The sequence below is a fragment of the Lynx rufus genome, unplaced genomic scaffold (assembly GCF_022079265.1).
Source record: "Lynx rufus isolate CCGP_SWC_20201006 ecotype Redwood Valley unplaced genomic scaffold, mLynRuf1.p SCAF_4, whole genome shotgun sequence".
In the NCBI taxonomy this organism is placed as follows: Eukaryota; Metazoa; Chordata; class Mammalia; order Carnivora; family Felidae; genus Lynx; species Lynx rufus.
In genome coordinates, this window is record NW_025814856.1 from 165,113,876 (window position 1) to 165,132,915 (window position 19,040).

Below are 19,040 nucleotides of genomic sequence, written 5' to 3' on the forward strand. Positions count from 1 at the left end.
TACACAGGATTCCCTCATCATTACTAAAATAATGCATCGGTGACTGGTTGGCACAGTATCATTAAAAAGAAACAAAAATTCTCAAGTTTACCTGTAGTGACTTCGGCCATCTCCACTTCATCACCTGGCTGTAAGGGGTCCATTTCAGCAGCTAAGTGTTTACAATACATGCAGATATACTCTTCTTTGAACTGAGACTCCAGCTCGTGATCTGTTGGTTTGTCACATTCTAAGTGAACCCATCTGCAGTGATAAATATATTTAAATAAAATTTTCTAATTTAAAGACAAGTTACTATCTTGGAAAAAAAAGAGACAATTGCTGAACTGGGTATAGGAAGAGTTAAGGGTAATAGAAGAGAGGTTGTAGGGGTTGGCAACTGGTGAAGGTTCTAGAAAAGGAACTGGCATTTTTAGATGTCATTCAAAGGTGTTCACATGTTTTTACTTCCATATCTTTAAACTATTTCCTCCTTACTTTTCCCTCTCAATGCTCATTTCAGGTCTTTCGCCCATTCCCTTCCTTCTGCCTTCCAGACTCATAAATATGTAATTTCATTTCATCTTTAACAGTACTCAGTACTAAAAGGATTACTGGAGTGATAAAAGCTTGGAGCTCAAAGATACATGACAGCACAAATGATCGCGTGGATAGAAGAACTGACAAAACACTTCAGTGGGAGAACTGTGTCTTCTTACCTCTTGCACATATTACAGTGAAGCATGTCTTTCTGCAATTCTGGATGGTAGCACTTCCCACAGAAAGGACATAAGTTATCCTGTTGTTGGTAACAACTGTCACATACCAAGCAATTGTGGTGCCACTGAGAACTAGATCGTGTGCCACACTCTACACATATTCTGCAATTCTAAACACCAGAAAAAATGAAAACAAAAACAGTTTGTTATGCATTTGTATTGCAGTTCTGGTGCGAACCTTTTTGAAATCAATGAAACATTCGTACATTATACATTAAGCTTTAATTTTCTTGACACTCGTTTAGGATGTATGTTTTTGAAAAGGCAGTGTGTTTTTGAACATCTGAGGAGACATCATTCAATTTGCACTAAAACCTCTAGGAAAACATAAATAGGGGCTAGAGACATCCAAGAAAGCATAAATAGGGAAGGAGGAAAACCAAGAACATAGCAACCCAAACTTCAAAAAAAACAAAAAAAAAAAAAACAAAAAAAAAAACCTATCCCCGAATCAGGAGGCAGCTTCTGTGAACTAAGCGTTCGACTCCGTGCTGGGAAAACACACCGGTACTTCATCTGCCTGTCGGTGGCTCAGGGACTAAAAACAAGAATTCGCACAAAAGAACTATCGTGACCCACTCCAAATGACCTGGAGTCCGAAAGTGTGAACATAATCTCTCCACATCAAAATCCAATTACGGCTTCTCACGTTTTCAAACAGGAAGCCCTATCCTTACCGAAGCAGGACTGGTTACAGAGCGCAAGGCCTGCCAGAACCCTGCCAAACTCTCTCCTGCACCTTTAGCCAACTCGTCTTAAAATCCTGGGCACACAGCTGATAAATTGTGAGTTCTCGTCATCCACCCCAATTTTCAATCTAAGACACCAGGAAAAAAAGGAATTGTACTTTCTGAGCTGCTGAGTATGAAAGATTTGCCGATCAAAAAAAGAGAAACTAGCATGAACCACCAATTCGCTAAAGTCTTACAGTTTTAAAACAAATATGCTCATAAATATTGAGGCAAAAATCCTGAATAAAATATGAGCAAATGGAGATTATACTAGATATGCAAGAATGGTTAAATATTAGAAAATCTATTAATAAAATCTGACATATTATTAGGTCTGAAAAGAAAAAATAAATGACTGCATTTCAACAGATGCTGAAAAAAACCTTTGGAAAAAAAGTAAAGCCTTAAAAAAACAAAAAAAAAAAAAAAGGAGAGAGAGAGAGAAGAAAAAAACCTCTTCAGAAAAATAACAGATGAGTATTTTCTAAATGTGATACACATACATATCCTGATCCTAAAGCCAGCATTTTATTTAAGTGGAGAACCCTAGAGGCATTCCCACCAAGGTCAGGAAGAAAGCAAGGATGCCACCTACCTCCACTACTATCTAATTAACCTGGTTCTGAAGCCAATGTAAACCATGAAACAAATGAAAACAGGAAAACAAACAAAACTATCCCTGGATGACAAGATAGCACTTGGAAAATCCTAGAGAATCAATCATAAATTCAATAAAAGAACATAACAAAGTAAGATATACAATTTTGGGTTCGAGAGGGAAGAATTAACATATTCACGTGTACATAATTTATAAATAATGAATTTACACCAGTGACTCCAGTTCTGACCCCTCCCACTGAATTCTTGCTTTCTCCCATTCATTTTGTATCTGTATTCTTCTCTCGTCCCAACAACACCAACACATTTACTCAACGGCTCAAATAAACAAACCTACCTCGGCTTGCTCTCAGTAACAGATTTTATTCCCTTTTTCTTATTTTTTTAAAAATATATAGGATATTAACATACTTTCAAAAGTCAAAGTTATATAAAAAGTTCTACTCAGAACTGTCATTTATAATTATACATGTGTGAGTACAGACACATTTATTTGAATACATATGTGTGTGTGTTTACACACGATGTATTTCCTGTCCCATCTGCTGAAAAGACAAAGAAACAAACACACCCATAGCAATGAGCACATCTCGCACCCACTTTCCACCAAAGGAACCGGAACCACTTACGGAAAAGTGGGCTGATTCCCCGGGCGGAGCAGGAAGGTGTACGATGAGCTTGGGACATCTTGTTATGCCAAAATGTAATGGAAGTATTCAAATAAATGGTGAGGACATGTCACAAAACCATAGAAGCCAGCCTGAAGAGGCCACCAAGGGCAAATATGGGACAATCTGAGTGTAAAATGAATTAGGTAAAGAACTATAAATTACTGAAAATAATGGAAATTTCTCAATGTTGACAATAAACAAATAATTGTGGCATGTAATAAAAGGGAGAGTTCTTGCTTACAGTAAAGTGCAGAGGGCTGACTGGTAAATGCCAAGAAATGCTAGGGCTACATAAAGCATCCCTTTAATACCAAGAGGTAAAAATGCATCAAACAAGGGTTCCTAAGGTCTTGGAGGAAATATCATAAAAATGCTCTCGGGAGCAAGATATTCACATGGTCTTAACTATCTTCTCATATGTTTTATTACATCGAGAGAAAAAAAAAACAAACAGTGAAGAAGTTCGACAGCAGCTTAACCAAATTATCAGAATTCACGTCACCTATGAGGGTGAGATAAGCACCACGTGCCTCTAGCAGGGATACCCCGAGAAGGGCACATCGTCACTTATACAGTCATCTGACCGAGAACACGTGACTATCTAATTATGAAGAAGTATTAGACAAAGGCAAAATGAGACAAGTTCTATTTGGAGGAAAAACAAAAACAAAAACACGTATATGGGGAAGAACTCTAGTCTTCAAAAATGTCAATATCGGAAAGACAGAGAAGGGGCTTAGGAAAACTTCCAGATTAAAAGAGTCAAACAGACAACTAAACAGAATACCTCACCCTAGACCAGATCTTGGAACCTGCATGGGAGGGGGCGAATGCTATATGGGATGTTAGATCAAGTGACAAAATTGAAATATGGATAAGAGATTAGATGAAAATACTTACACTGATATAAACATATGAAATTGGTAGCCTGTGCTGTGATTCTGTAAGAATATCCCTACTGTGAGGAAATACACACTGAAGTGTTTAAGGGTAAAGGGGGCACGGTATATATAACTTAACCCTCAAACAGTTCAGGGCAAAAAAAGAGTTGGGGGAAGGAGAAGAAAGAAAGAGGGTGCACAATGATACTGAAATCCTAACAATGGTAAATCTTGGGAAATGGCATATGGGTGTTTTTATTTTTCCAACTTCTAAAGTTCGAAATTATTTCAAAATAATTTTTAAAAATGCATGACGTGTCAACACACAAGCGTTCCTGACAGAGAAACTAGAAAAAGAACCTACCCGACAATGACTGGTATACAATAAAGTTGCTAAAAAGACCACCCCGTCTTCAGAGCCCCCCAACTTCAGCGTGAGCAACCTCACTAGTCTGCCCCCTCCCGAAAGGCAGACCTCGAACCTGCAGCACAGTGCCTGACATACAGCAGGCCTCCCAATGTTAAATAAACGAATGAATTATGACAAAAGACTATAGACATCTATGAAAACATTTGACAGCTGAGAAAGAGGATCATTCTCTCAAGCTGCACAGTGGATAAGACTTCCTGTGGAAAAAGTCCACGATGATTATTTGGGTACTTAATTCAGGCATTACATGGCACTTTACAGGCATCACCTCGCTAAATCCAACACCACTGTGAGGGAAGTTCCATTCACATTCTCTAGGGGAGAAAGACTGGCTTAAGGAAGTAAAACACTTTGCCAAAGATCCTGTATTTAGTCACTAGAAGAGTGGGGCTGACTCCCCGGCCTCATCTTTTACCCACGTTGTAATACCTCCACAGAGCAGAATTAAAACAAAACTATGTATTCTCAGCAAGATTATACATGATTCAGTCACTGTGAAAGAGCATGGCAGACTATTATAGACGACAAATCAGGAAGAGAGCAAGCAAGACAAAGATAAAAGAGAACAGCGGCAAGAAATACACCCAGACTTCTGAAGACATTTTCCAAGATAATGAAAAGCACAGCAAAGATGATAATGTTTCCTTATTTTAAGAAGGAAACAAAATTATCTAGATGTTACTGAAGATTATTTAAGAGACCGTAAAGGTGGCAAATGTAAAGAGAAAAAGAAAAAAAAAAGGGCAAAGTTAACCAACACTTCCTTAGACCTTTTCTTTGGCCAGACTAGAGACCGACCGTGGTCAGCGTGTTCCAGGTAACACTAATTACTGCAGAACCGCAATCAGATACAGTCTCAAAACAACTTATTCCAAGTAACTGACAAAAACGAAGATCCCAAAGCTCTTAGTAAAAAAAGGATTTTAATTAAGTGAATGTCTTAAAAGAAAAAAAAAAAGGAAAAGTTTTCTTCTGTGATACCACAAACTGGGGGAGGAGTTTCCACAACATAAAAAAGAAAAAGTTGTAAAACAAAGTAATACCAAAACAACTTCTTGTGGTAGTCTAAAGGCAACAACTGTCTCTTTCAGATATGCAGGATTTCAGAAAAATGACTATTCCATAACCAAGAATCCAAACAACTGGGGGCTAAATGAGACTGGAATTTATAAAGAAACGACATTTTTGGGGCGCCTGGGTGGCGCAGTCGGTTAAGCGTCCGACTTCAGCCAGGTCACGATCTCGCGGTCCGGGAGTTCGAGCCCCGCGTCGCGCTCTGGGCTGATGGCTCGGAGCCTGGAGCCTGTTTCCGATTCTGTGTCTCCCTCTCTCTCTGCCCCTCCCCCGTTCATGCTCTGTCTCTCTCTGTCCCAAAAATAAATAAACGTTGAAAAAAAAATTTTTTAAAAAAAAGAAACGACATTTTTTGCAAGGGAAACGTGACAACGTTTACAGTCTTAATATAAGACAAAGAAAGGAAAGGAAGGAAAATTTCTCACTTCTTCATTTTCAGTGATAAGTGGGAGAAGAAAACATTTACACTTTCAACATCTATAACTCAGCATTCATAAAATAAGATTCTTAATTGCAAATTATTGCAGGAAATAAAAGTAACAGAAAAACAGAAAGGAAATCAAAAGAACCAATGTCTTAAAATAGCCAAGCATCTCAATAGCAACCATTAATCTCAATAGTTAAGTCTATTAAACCTTTCAAAGAATACTTTTAAAATGACACAAAATAAAAAGCTGTGAAAAGATACATTCAACTGGCAAACTAAAGCCCTATAAGGCCATATGGCCAGGCAAACAAAAGTAGCTGGTTCCTTGCATTCACCCCCTCCAAAAAAAGGCATTACACAACAGAGTAGCTTTACACTGATAAAAAGCACAACATATCAACACTGACCTGACCCACTTGCTAGAGAACAACGACAAAATATTAGTTTTGTTTATAGAAGAAAAAGTAAACTACAAAGAAAAACTGATGAGAAAAACCGCAGCGGTCAATTTTATGTACATCCTGATATGTTGTGGAATCAACTAGTCAAACAACAAAAAGGACTTTGTATGAATTAATAAACACAAATACTACATCTTAAAGTCACTCTTTGTGAAAAAGAAAACTACACCGGTTAATTATTGGATCAAATACAATTAGAGCAGAAATTTACATGCTTAAGTATGACTTAAAAATAGATACAGTGATTAGTTCAGATGTACACAGAGACAGTAACAAATACAACAAATTCGAGTGCTGCCAAAGCTATAATCGAAGGTAAATGTATAGTCTTAAATGTACTTTTTCTCCTTAGAAAAGTAAAGAAAACGAATTATGAATTCAACTATCTATTTCGGAAAACAAAAAAGGCAAGTAAAGGTACGTAAAGATGAAAGCATAAACATACAAATCTGCCGACAGCAGGTTTTTTTCTGTGGCCCAATAATCAAGACGAGAAAACACGCGAACCCAGGAAAGCGCGGGCCCTGCAGACAGGAAGGAACCGGAATTGCCGAGAGGCCGACTGCAGCCCCACCTGGTCGGCCCCCAGGCCCCGCCTTCCGGGAGCCACACCGGAGGGCAGTTACCGGAGGGCAGTTACCGCACGATCTCCGTCCCCAGGGCAGAGGCCCCTCTCCTCCTATCCCCACCCTCGGGCGGCGGCCCGGAACTCACCGCCCACCGCCCTGGAACCGGGAGACGGCCGCAAGTTCCAGGTGGCCCAGACCTGCGGTGGGCGGGGCCTTGGCGCAGGTGCTCGGCTTCCTCCGCGCTCCCCCACCCCCTCACCCAATCCTCGGGGTCCTACAGGTGAGCTCGCTCCCCTTTCCAAGGCTTTCCTGAGACAGCAAACAACCTCCCACCCCTGCTGGGCCAGCACACCTTTCCAGCTTCTAGAGGCAGCCTCAGGCTGGTTCTACCTCACAGCCTGCAGGCCAGCAGCCCAGGAAGCCTCCCCCTGGAGCCTGACCCCTCCCCTCGGATTCCGGGGCCGTTTCAGCCACCCACCCACGCCGCCCCTCTGAACGCCGCTAGGCTGAAGTCGAGACAAACCTGGCGGTCCAGAGAAGGGCCGTGCTCGGGTAACGGGAGCGCGTTTCTGTGCCGAGGGGGCAAGAAAGTGAGGGCGTAGGTAGACCACAGATGCAGTCCTAGAGGGCTGTTTTCTGAAAATTTGAAATTTTTCATAGAAATGCTAACAAAAAAAAATTTAACTGACCTCCTAGGGTCACACAATGCAGAATGCAGATTTTAATACCTGCATTTAGCTTTTGTATTTATCAAGTGCATCAAAAGTGTGTGAAAGATGCAAGATTTTACACAGTACAATTATGGCAAGAAGGAGCTGTGCGGACAGCACAGGGCGCCACAGAGCCAGCAGAGAGGGTTCCTGTCTGCATATACATCGACTGGGCTACAGTTAAAGGGCAAACAACACACCAGTAACTTAAAATGAGGAACTTCTGTTCCCTATTTTAGAAATAATTGGATTGATACCCCATTTAGTACAGATTTCAACTGTACCACAACGGTGCACTCATGAACAAAAAGCTATAGTTACACCGACACTTCATTACATCTACTGTCGAAGGGCTGCTTGTTGGCACTTCGAGGTCTGATTATTCTGAGCTAGTAAACATGGTCAGGACATTATCAATACTATTTTTATACAAATACAAAAGGCATTCTCTGTATCAACGTTATTAAAGCCAGAGGAAAAGCTTACACACTGAACTGAGCATGAGAAAATATCTTTCTTTTAAACCCAATCCTGGCAATTTAGTTTCAAAGCAAAATTGTATGTCAGATTAAATATTTACTTTATACTAGTTTTTTTTAAAGGCAGTGTACATATTGAAGATAAAAAGAAAGTTTACGCCTAGCTTCATGTCTGTTCTATAAAATTGAGATAATAATAATAATAAAAACTCAACCTGGGGGATGTATAGAGATGGCCTATGGATCTAAAGTCTAATTTCTTAGCATCTACACACTCATACCAAGTGAAAATTAGATAAGGAATATTTCTTAATTAATCTACAAAGAAAAGCCCTGCTCCTCAAGGAAGTATAGTCTGACAGCATAGGGAGACAGCATTATATATGGGATAAAACATGGGAAGACAGGAAACCTCAGAGGCACCTGGGTGGCTCAGTCGGTTGAGCATCCGACTCTTGGTTTCCGCTCAGGTCGTCATTTCACGGTTATGGGTTCAAGCCCCACATTGCACTGTCAGTGCAGAGCCTGCTTGGGATTCTCTCTCTGTCTCAAAATGAACATATTAAAAAAAAAAAAAAAAAAAGACAGGAAACCTGAGTTTTATTCCCTATTCTGCTTCTACAAATAAGTAAACTTGGACAATTAACCACTAGGTCCTCACCAGCTCTCATCTGGAATTTATTAGTTTACCCATATGAATTTCAAAGGAAGTACATGAACTACTTTTATGATTGAGCCATCCTAGAGAATATCTAAAGAAAAGTCACAGCAAATACTGTTGGTAAATATCTTCCAAACGGGGGGAAAAAAAAAGATTCAGTCAGTTGAGACTTAAAGATAAATTTGATCTACCCTTCTAGTTTCACTTGAAGCGTTTAACTATTCTGTGCTTCCGTGGACAAATACTTCTAAAATTTGTTGTTTACCTGGTAGTGTACTAACTCTGCCCAGTAGGTACAGTTGCCAGCCAACCCACAGGGTTTAGAGATGCAGAGGACAGAGCCTCAGTAAATTCCTCAGGAAGCTTAAAGAGACCAGCATGGAACACCTCAGGGTCATAAAGATGCAAATAACAAAATAGATGGAAGAAGGGAGAATCACGGACTAAAAGACTACCCGGAAAAAGTGAAAAAAAACTGAAAATGTGTCTTAAAGTTGTCATAACCAAGCAGAAAGACTACTATCTTCAGCAATGAAACAATGTCTACAAGACCTCCTCTGACTCTCAAAACCAAGAGAAACGTTAAATATCGTCTAAAAAGTAAAGATCTAATAATCACTTACTAACTACTACCACAGGGGAGGGACAATATATGAATATATACCGTATGATTCCAAATATTTAATACAAGTGTACTTACACCCATAAAAATGTGATGTGCATATGAAATCACTACACAATCACCAAAATGTGTGTTTTATCTCTGAATTTTAAGTTACTGAATTTTAAAACTATAGCTCTGTGTTTTCAGTATCTTCATACGGGGCTACTACATTTCAGATAGTTTTCTGGAAAGATTAAAGATAAATCATTCAAAACCAATTTCTAAGCCATGAAGCACCATACATACGTTAACATGTTCATAACAGCATTTTTCATGACAGCTTAAAATTGTAAACAACCCAAAGGTTCACCAACAAGTGATTTGATAAACAATTTATGATATGTCCACTAACTGCCAATAAAAAGGAGTCACTAATGACATGCACAAAAAATGGGGGTGAGTCTCAAACTATTAATCTTGCTGAGTTTAAAAAGCTAGACCCTCCCCCCACCAAGAGTATATACTATACGATATCATTTATATAAAACTCTAGAAAATGCAAATTAACCAATGGTGAGTGACAGCACAGTGCCTGGAAGACAGGGGCGGCGGGGGAGGGTGAACAGCTGGAAAAGAGGGTTTCCCAAGGAGCACCATGAAACTTTTAGGGGTGATGAATCTGGTCATTATGTTGGAAGGTGATGACGGTTTCATAAATGTATACACGTATAATTAAATTACAGACTTTAAATATGTGCAGTTTATTGAATATTAATTATACATCCATAAAGCTGTTGTTGTTTTTTTTAAAGTTGATGATAATGTATAGATTTGAATAGGTATCCGATTTGTCTGGTCTATATGAAAAGCATACAGATGATGATATTTTTCTTAAAAACATAAACAACTTACTTTGCATTTCCAGCCATTGGTTGGTACTGATTTCATAACTGGTTGAAGACAAAAAGTATGATACCCTTTGTCACACGTATCACACACTAGCATCTTGCTATCTTCTCCCGATTGTCTAAAAAATAAGATAGCATTAATGATGCCTTATCTTTAAACTTATGTTTATAACATAAGTAATCATGAAAAGAATCAGTCCTAGGACCTGCCCAGTTCATAAATACCTCAGTGTCTGTTTCGTCTACGCTCAGAGAATGATAGAGGTAACCCCCTGGAGGATGAAACAGACATCTTCCTAAGGTGCCTACAGGATTATCCTTACTGAGTGCTCACCTGTGGTGAACCTGCTTTAGCCAGGTTAGGGTTCCTGCAGAGAAGGAAGGTTAAGGGAACATGAAGGACTCTGGCCTTTATTTTTTAAACATCTCAGTAAACACCCTTTCTAGGGGAAGGAGCTGTAACTGACAGGTGATGCTGCACGGGAAGGAACAAGCGTTGGCATCATGAATCGGAAAGACATTGTCATATAATAAAAAGAGGATAGAATTTGGCATCAGACCTATATTTGTATTCACACTGCTGTTCCACTAGTTGTGTGACTCCTGAATAAAATTCACTTGAGTCCTCTTGGTTTCAGGTATAAAATGTGAACAAAAGACACTGAGAATTAAATATAAATTCTGGTTGAAGAGCTTAGAATATCCACTGAGCATTGGTACTAAATAAACAGGTGTTAAGAATCATCTCTTCAAAATTATTAAGAATTGTAGTCAAAAAACCTCAACTCTTTTCCCTGAATGCTCTTCTGCCCCAAAGATCGGGCCCCTGCCCTACAGCATGAGCTCTGCCTCGATTCCTGGCTATCAGCCACTCTCAGAGACTAAGAATTTACTTCAAGAGGACGGGAAAAGAAAAACTGGGGAATGCAAGAAGAAGAGTGGAGAGAGGAGCCGCTGAGTAACACCTGGGGACAAACAGAAGTAAACAGGAAGATGGGTTAGTTGGCCTCTAGTTATTTCTTATTCATTTTAACAAATTCTACACATAAAATTGCATGTTTTATCTCTTTAGCTATGTGGAAAGATCTTGGAGGAAAAGCAATCTTTCTTCAAGTTCTCTTATTCCTTCCCAAGAAACTAGGCACAGATAACAAGGTATCAAATACATGTTTGCTGATATTTTAATTTTTAACCAAAATATAAAAGCACATGGTCCTATTCATTCCACATACTTAAGATATCGATGCTGACTGTTATCCAATTAAATTAGAAATAAAACAGACTGATCATGGCAGTGGTGGGCTTAATTTCTCCTGTTACAAAAGTCCTTGGCTTGTAAACAATTTGAAGACTGCTATAGATGCAGATAACTTCCCCAAATTATCATGCTAATTAGTAGCAGGAGAAAAAAAAAATCACAAAAAAGACTGGAGAAATAACCAAAGGATGGAATACAACAAATAGGAAGAGATAATCCCATTCCAAATGTTTACATGCCATACAGCAACTGTGCTTCAGTATTATGGTGACCAGGGTCTACTGAAGGTAACTGTCTTCAGATATATACAGGTTTCTTTTTTTCTTTCTTTTTTTTTTTTTTTTTTTTTTTAAGTAGTCTTAGTATAAATAGTTCTTCCTAGGATGGAAATTGAAACACATCACTGATTCTTTCACTCGCTCTCATATAACTTTCTGCAATTAGAAGTTTATTTTCCTATTAGGTCTCCACCCCAGTCTCTCTCAAAATTAGTTGCTTTGTTTCTCTAATGCTTCTTTTAAATTGTTAATATCATTCATTTAAAATGTCTGGCAAATTTAAATGAGTTTTTTAGGCAACCAGAGGAATTTAAAATTATGAAAATTAGTTTTTGTTTAGACTTGTTTCAAAATAATATAAATGTTAATATCTAGTAATTTTTTAAAGACATGATGAAGTCAGTGGGAATGAATATAGCTGCAGTATGAACAATCTTTATCATATTACACAAACCTTTAGCACCTAACAATAGGGTCTCTCTTAAACTCAATACACACCTTTGAGTTGAAATTAAAACTTACTTGCAGTTCTGGCACACTTTGCACTCAGGACATTGCCAACCTGCACGTTTTAATGGAGTAACCGCTATATCCAGGCACATTCCATGATAGTGCTGACCACAAGTAGTACAAAAGAACTGATCTAAGAGGTCTCCCGGGCTGTCGCACACTGCACAGTTTGCATCTTCCTTTGCTATAATTAACAGTAAAACAATGAAATTGTTGTAGAAGAGTTTAATATTTTTCTGACTTTACAGTTTAAAAAATCACTTGAAGGGAATTTGCATGGTAAACCTTTCAGACACTCGATGTTATCCACATTGAACTGATCCAATCAGAATAAGGTCTCAGTAAAAACACTAATGTATTTAGTTTAAAATTAATTACATTAAATTTAATCATATAGTTTTGACGTAGTTTATTTGTGCCTACATCTACCTGAGACCAGAGCAGTTCTTATCTAATTTTATATCACTGGTACCAGTGACGATGCTGGACACCTACTAAATTCTCAACATATGCTTGCTGAAAAGAACCAAACAGGAAAATATCAACTGAGAAAATGCCTTGCAGTGCAAAAAGAACCATTTTATTTGGATGTTAAATGTATTTTAAAATTAACAAGATAAGTCAAGAGACAATTAAGAAATGTTAATATCAACTAAATTAAGTGCTTCTTAAGCATAAACAGACTGATTTTTATTCAGATCAAATATTGGTTTTTTTAATACTAGAAAACATCGTATGAAGGAGAATATTAAATATGGAAACTACGTATTTGTACACAAATACAAAACTTCATATACTAATTCTATATTCATCTATATGAATTGCCAGTTTGTAAAAAAGTATTAAAGTCTAGGTAATCATGGACATCCTCTACCCCCAGATATGGATTAAAAGAAATAGCACTTTTTAAGCTCTTTTACCATCTTAAACAAAAATGTAACAATGAACTGTCCTGCCAAGTACACAGTTAAACTCATGCATATTACAGTAAGAAAAATCATGTTCTAAAATCATACTAATTTGATGATCTATATAAGTATGTCTACATGTGACACATACTAAATGGTTTGATTAGCTGATGATCTGAAGACTTTTAAATTGTATAGACGAACGTTCTTTTTCCCTCCCTTTTACTTTTTGAAGGTTTGGTCAGTCCTCTCTGGCTATAAGCCCTTTCCACCTTGTTTTTTTGCCAGTCAAGCATCTTGAAGCGGAGTAATCATCTATTCCTTTTGCTTGACAAACTGGTTTTATAAGCCATAGAATCTCTAATATACAGACTTTTGCTCTTTCCTTTAGAGTCCTTTTAAAATGGTAGAAACCATTCGCAGTCCAGAACCAAGTCCTGGAGTGTACCTGGCCCTCCAGCTGGAGCCCTGGCAGCTGCACACCTGCCATGCACCTGGCGCCACCTTCAGGAGGCTACCAATGGTCTATGAAATCCAATGGTTACTTTTCAGACCTCTTTTTATCCTTTGCAGCATTCACATTACTATCCACTCCCACAGTAAAGTCCCTTCTCTTGGCTTCTATGATGGCAACTTTCTCCTGAACTCCCCTCAGGTTTCCCATGCCTCCATCCCACCTCCCACGTTGGCTTCTGGACCCCTACGGTCCCTCTAAATGCTGGAGTATTTTAGGGTTTCATCCTGTTCCATGGTTTCCCTTTGCGATCAACTCCCATGATTCCCAAATCTGTGCCACTAGCCCCAAACTTCCTTCTAAATTATAAGATGTTATTCTCAAGTCTCACTGGACCTCAATAGCCAGATGTTCTAAAAATACTCAAAACTTAACACCTCTAAAATAAAACACTTTTAAAATCTAAACCTCTCAGGGGCGCCTGGGTGGCGCAGTCGGTTAAGCGTCCGACTTCAGCCAGGTCACGATCTCGCGGTCCGTGAGTTCGAGCCCCGCGTCAGGCTCTGGGCTGATGGCTCGGAGCCTGGAGCCTGTTTCCGATTCTGTGTCTCCCTCTCTCTCTGCCCCTCCCCCGTTCATGCTCTGTCTCTGTCTGTCCCAAAAATAAATAAAAACGTTGAAAAAAAAATTAAAAAAAAAAATCTAAACCTCTCCTGTTTTTCTCAATCATTCTGGGTAAAGGCAGAAACTTTAGTCTCACTATTCCTCTTCTCTGACCCAACACATCCAAGTAGACACCAACTCCTACTGAATAAACTTCCTATATATCCTTCTTCCTTCAATTTGTATAGTTCAGTCCAGCCCACTTTGCCTTGGTAATTACAGTATCTTCTAAATGGATCCGTGTTGACGGATCTGATCTTCTCACTAATCATCTACACATCTCGAATAAGTTTTCAAAATTGTGAATCTAATTGCTATGCCCTGCTTAAATTTTTATCAATACCCACCTTTTCACCTAAGAGGAAAAAAAAGTAAAAATTTTCTAGCATAAAGGGGGGGGGGGGAGCCCTTACCTCCCTTTCCAGTGAAATCCGAGGACCACGCACTATTCCTGGTGACAACAAGCAGCTTGCTATGCACATTAACACACATGCTGTTCAGTGCCCGTGTGCTCATATACATCGTTGTCACTGCTTGAAATTTTGTCCCTTTACTGTGCCCCTAACCCTTTCCAAAGAGGCCTTCAAAACTCTGCTCACATAGCCCTGAATATCTAATGTTACCACACCTAAATATCCATTTAGTTGTTGAGTATACCTTTTCCCCAAATGCTGAGAATAAACTGTTATAAAATCAAGTGATTATAACACAATATTATGAACACTTAAAGGGTAGGGACCTTGTCTTTTTCAACTTTGTATCCTCTTTTATTAAATAGGTCTTAAATCACTTTTAAATGACTCTTTGACCGGCATTTAAAATAAGTCATTAATCTAAAAATGGAAATGTCATAAATTAGTTCATTTTTGATAGAAATGACATAATAGGGTCAATTTTTTTTAATACTAAAAGAGAGTGCCAATATTTAGTCATTCAAGCTATGTACATTTAAAAACTAACCTTTTATTTCTTTGCCTACTCAAAACTTACAGAAATTGAAGCAAATACTACATTCTGAGGATCAGACACTACTCAGTTCATCTTTCTACTGTAAACATGCAGGGAACACTGTGTGAAATGCTTCTGTGAAACGTTCCAGAGTTTGCTATTTTGACACTTAACTTGCCATGGTAGCTACTGGTCACATGTGGCCACTGAGCAACGGAAACGTGATTGTCCAAAGTGACATGTGCTATGCGTTTAAACTGCACCCCAGATTCCAAAGACTTACTAGGAAGGAAGTAATGTCAAATATCAAAAATTTTTACTGCTCACATGTTAAAATATCAATATTTTGGACACACTGGATTAAATGTGTTTTTTTCTGAACTGTAATTTAACATTTTTAGCATGAATACTAGAAAAACAGTACTTACGTTGCTCACGTCCTATTTCTAGCGCACAGCACTGTGCACCACACTAAGCAAAGCCCATTCTACACTAAGATAACCGTGTGTATCGCTGCAGCAGAAATTACTATGACAGTTGACAGCAGTTCCTTAATGACAACACGATCATGCTGTTTTGATTAGTATGGATCACTGGTAATAAATGAGACAAAGAAACACATCCACATGATACACTCAGTCTAAAAACATTTACCATGCGTTATATAAAAATAATAACAGAAAAAAGCACTACGTCAAGAAATGAAGTCGGCTTCAACCATTTCCCCATTCAGGGAGAAGACAAGTACAGAAATACTAAAAGAGGCTTTTGGAAGTCATGCAAAAGATGCTATTACTGGACAGCTTAAGTGTCATGTGAGAAATAAGCATATAGACATATACATACATATATGTCCGCAAGCCACAGGGAAACTAAGTTTGAAGCAGTAATTAAACAACTAGGTGAAACGTTTCTTTAAGCAATTGAAAAAGCAGAAGGGATGGAGTGAAAGACTAAAAGCTAAAGCTAACTTGAGAGAAAACAGGAGTTAAATCCAGGTCAATGTGGCTCCCGAGATCAAGCTCTTCACTAATGGATATTTCCTCCCACCGGAAGGACAACCAAGGGGAGGAATGTCTGCGCAGGTACAAAGGGAAGAAGGAAAGTGCCAGCAGAGGCACACAGCGAGGAGACTAACTGATGCAGGAGGAGCGAGAAGAGAGCAGGAGAAACAGAGCTGTGGACAAGGTCATTTCCAGTGACAGCGGTGACAAGAGAAGAGACGGAGGAAAAGATGAGAACACTGGGCCTACGTGAGAAGACCCTGTCCCAGACCGCTTCACTCGGTTGAGCTGGAAGGGGAAACGACCACTCCTGCGTCAGAAGCAACGCCCTGGCGAAGAGCCACAGCAAGTCAAACCGCTGCCAGGCAGCGTCCAGCTAAGGGTCCATCAGCACAGCTCTGTGAGCTCCGCCAACGTCCCAGCACCTTCATCTCTGTTCACATTACTGGCAGGACACTGCAGTGGCCTAAATGGAATCACTAGAAAGAAAATGTAAGTCACGGATGTTGTCCAGAGAGGCTGGCCCACAGGGTAGGCAGGTAAATAAAAGAAAGGTCAGGAACCGACAGCATTTCAGGTAACAGAAAGGCAGCAAGACTTGGTACCAAGAGACACACAACCAAGAAAGGGAGGTTCGAGTTAAAAGCTTAAATGAAGTAAAATAATTTGAAGCTGAACGATGAAGGTAAATTCACCTGGGGAGGGGAGTGAAGGAAGAGAGACCGTATTCCCCCATTTGAACCCTTCGAAATCTTCTCAGTGTAGACGGAAGAAGTAAACCCTTCCCTTGTCGCAAGGCCTAAGTGAGGGGGTCTGTGCTCACTCCGCTGTTGTCTCCACAGTCATTAGCAGACGCTGTGTTCCAGGCACAGGGACTAGCTGCCACTCCCCAATCCTGCGCCAGGCCCACCACCCCTCAAGACCTGTGCAGTAGTTCACTCTTTCTGGAAGGTTCTTTCCTCTGATCTTACATGTTTGGCTCCTTGCCATTTGGCATTTCCGCAGAAGCAAAATGCCACTCGGGAAATAGATCTGGCTACAGCTCTGAAATGGATATTTAGTGTAAAACTTGCAGACAAGGTTCATATACACTGGCATTGTCATGTGAATGATGATGAGGCCGTGACCAGCATTTATCCATGACAAAACGCCCTACAACTGTTTTCTGATAAAAATCTCGGCCTTGCTCACAGATGCTCACTTTGCTGGGATTTCTTTCTAATGAGGTCCTCCCCCCCACCCCCAGCTTCCATAAAAGGACGTTACTCCAACTCCTAACTCAGCTATCAAGCATGTTGCTCTACATTTAGGCAGTAGCATGAAGTATTATATTCAATGTATATGCAGAACTTGGGTCTTAGATAAGAGCTGGAATAACTACCATTTTGTAAAGCAATTCATATATACAAGGTAAACTGCTACATGTTTTCATTAATTGTTATTTAACCCTCACAGTAACACTCTGTTTAAGCCCCACAAAAATATTTATGAAAGATTTTATGAAGACTATCTTGTAAATTACTACAATACACTCTATCTGCAATGTTCTCTATATCCTTGGATTAAGACAGATAGTCAGAAAGCTGTGTATACAGATTGCACTGTTTAAGATACTTGAGGAATGGAAGTTACTCAATTGGGCTTTGGTTTCATACCACTGGCTTATTTTGAGGGCTGTTATAAGAAATTGCCCTGTGGGATTTGTTTCGCTGCAGTGTATAATGTACATATAGTCTCAGTATCAAGTGAATTCTTTTGACATTGCCATGAATCAGGTCACTGTTCATATTCCCCTCTTTGTGTTGATGGCTGGAGAGCTCTGGAGCCGAGTTGGTGGCTTAGATCTAGGAAGCATGCATTTATTGCTCAAAATACCAATGTCACTATTACCATCATATTTATACTACCCTTATTTTCCCATGGCCAAATTTCCTTGCGTATTTTTAGTTTTATTTTATCCTACTATTCATGTATTTTTATGAGTCTCCACAAATCTATTTTGGAACAAGGCACAGTGCCAACAATTTCAGTGTATCTCTAAGCTCTGTGTGCCAGCACAGACCTCTCATTGTACACGCACGCTAAGTGACAGCAGCTCAGCTCCCCTGAGTCCTTACACTTCTTTACACGATATTTATGCTCCAACATTAAGTGAGGTATGCCCTATTAGAACACAGTCTGCAGGAAGAAGCAGCAGAGCCATCAACCAACAAAATGTCTAACGTTAGGAATGTGGTCACAGAAAAGTTTGTATGTTGTTTACTGAGTCTAAAGTATGCCTAAGTACAAAACAATGAATAAAATCCAGATTCTTAAGGACACATACAGTTGCTTTATTTGATTGGCAAAGTGTATTATACCACCCAGAATATAGCCAACTCTGATGACGACTTCGCAGCTGGTGCACCTGCTTCGTGAAGCAGCTCACTCTGTGGGGTCTTAGAATAAGTAACACCTGTGACAGGTGCTATGCATGAATGCTCTTTTTCTCCCAGACTTAAGTATATAATCGCAAACATATTTTAGACTTTAAATCCCTTATTCACCTAAACACAATCTGACATTTCGGTTTGCCCTACCTAGAATTTATGTCTGTGTAGTGATTAGGGATGATATGGTTATACACGTAAACACAAAATAATCTTAGCTGAAGATGAAATTATGGTATGGAGATTACGCAATCTAACTGTATTTGAGACTACTTAAGTTCAAGCCTGAGGTAGCTACATTTATGTTCCAGAGAGCTGGAAAAGATTTAATAAAATAGCTTTCACCAGTATTGCTAAGATATAGATAAAAGCTATCAATAAGGTAACTAACAGGTGACATAAAAAAGACGGAATAAAGTATCACAGGGATTTCACAATGAGACTGGAAATTGAATTTACTAGAGGAAAAAATTCCAAAGCATACATGCTCATTGGAAATCCATATACTAAGAAAGAGGCAAGATTTAACAATAAAGATAGGAAAGAGTTATAATTTTCTGTTAAACAAATTTCAAACATTTAAACATTTTCACATAATTATAAAAA

At 39.0% G+C, this 19,040-nt stretch overlaps 1 protein-coding gene across 15 annotated transcripts in view; it reads right to left on the bottom strand.

Annotated features, from left to right (window-relative positions):
* The window catches only part of KMT2C (lysine methyltransferase 2C), a 286,322-nt gene that overhangs the window by 109,718 nt on the left and 157,564 nt on the right, over positions 1-19,040 (bottom strand). For all 15 annotated transcript variants that reach the window (XM_047096384.1, XM_047096376.1, XM_047096375.1 and 12 more), the window contains 4 exons: positions 12,041-12,212; positions 9,987-10,101; positions 699-868; positions 92-243 (listed from right to left, as the gene is read on the bottom strand). In XM_047096384.1, the coding sequence (XP_046952340.1) occupies positions 92-243; positions 699-868; positions 9,987-10,101; positions 12,041-12,212 (609 nt within the window). The remainder of the gene's footprint in view (positions 1-91; positions 244-698; positions 869-9,986; positions 10,102-12,040; positions 12,213-19,040) is intronic.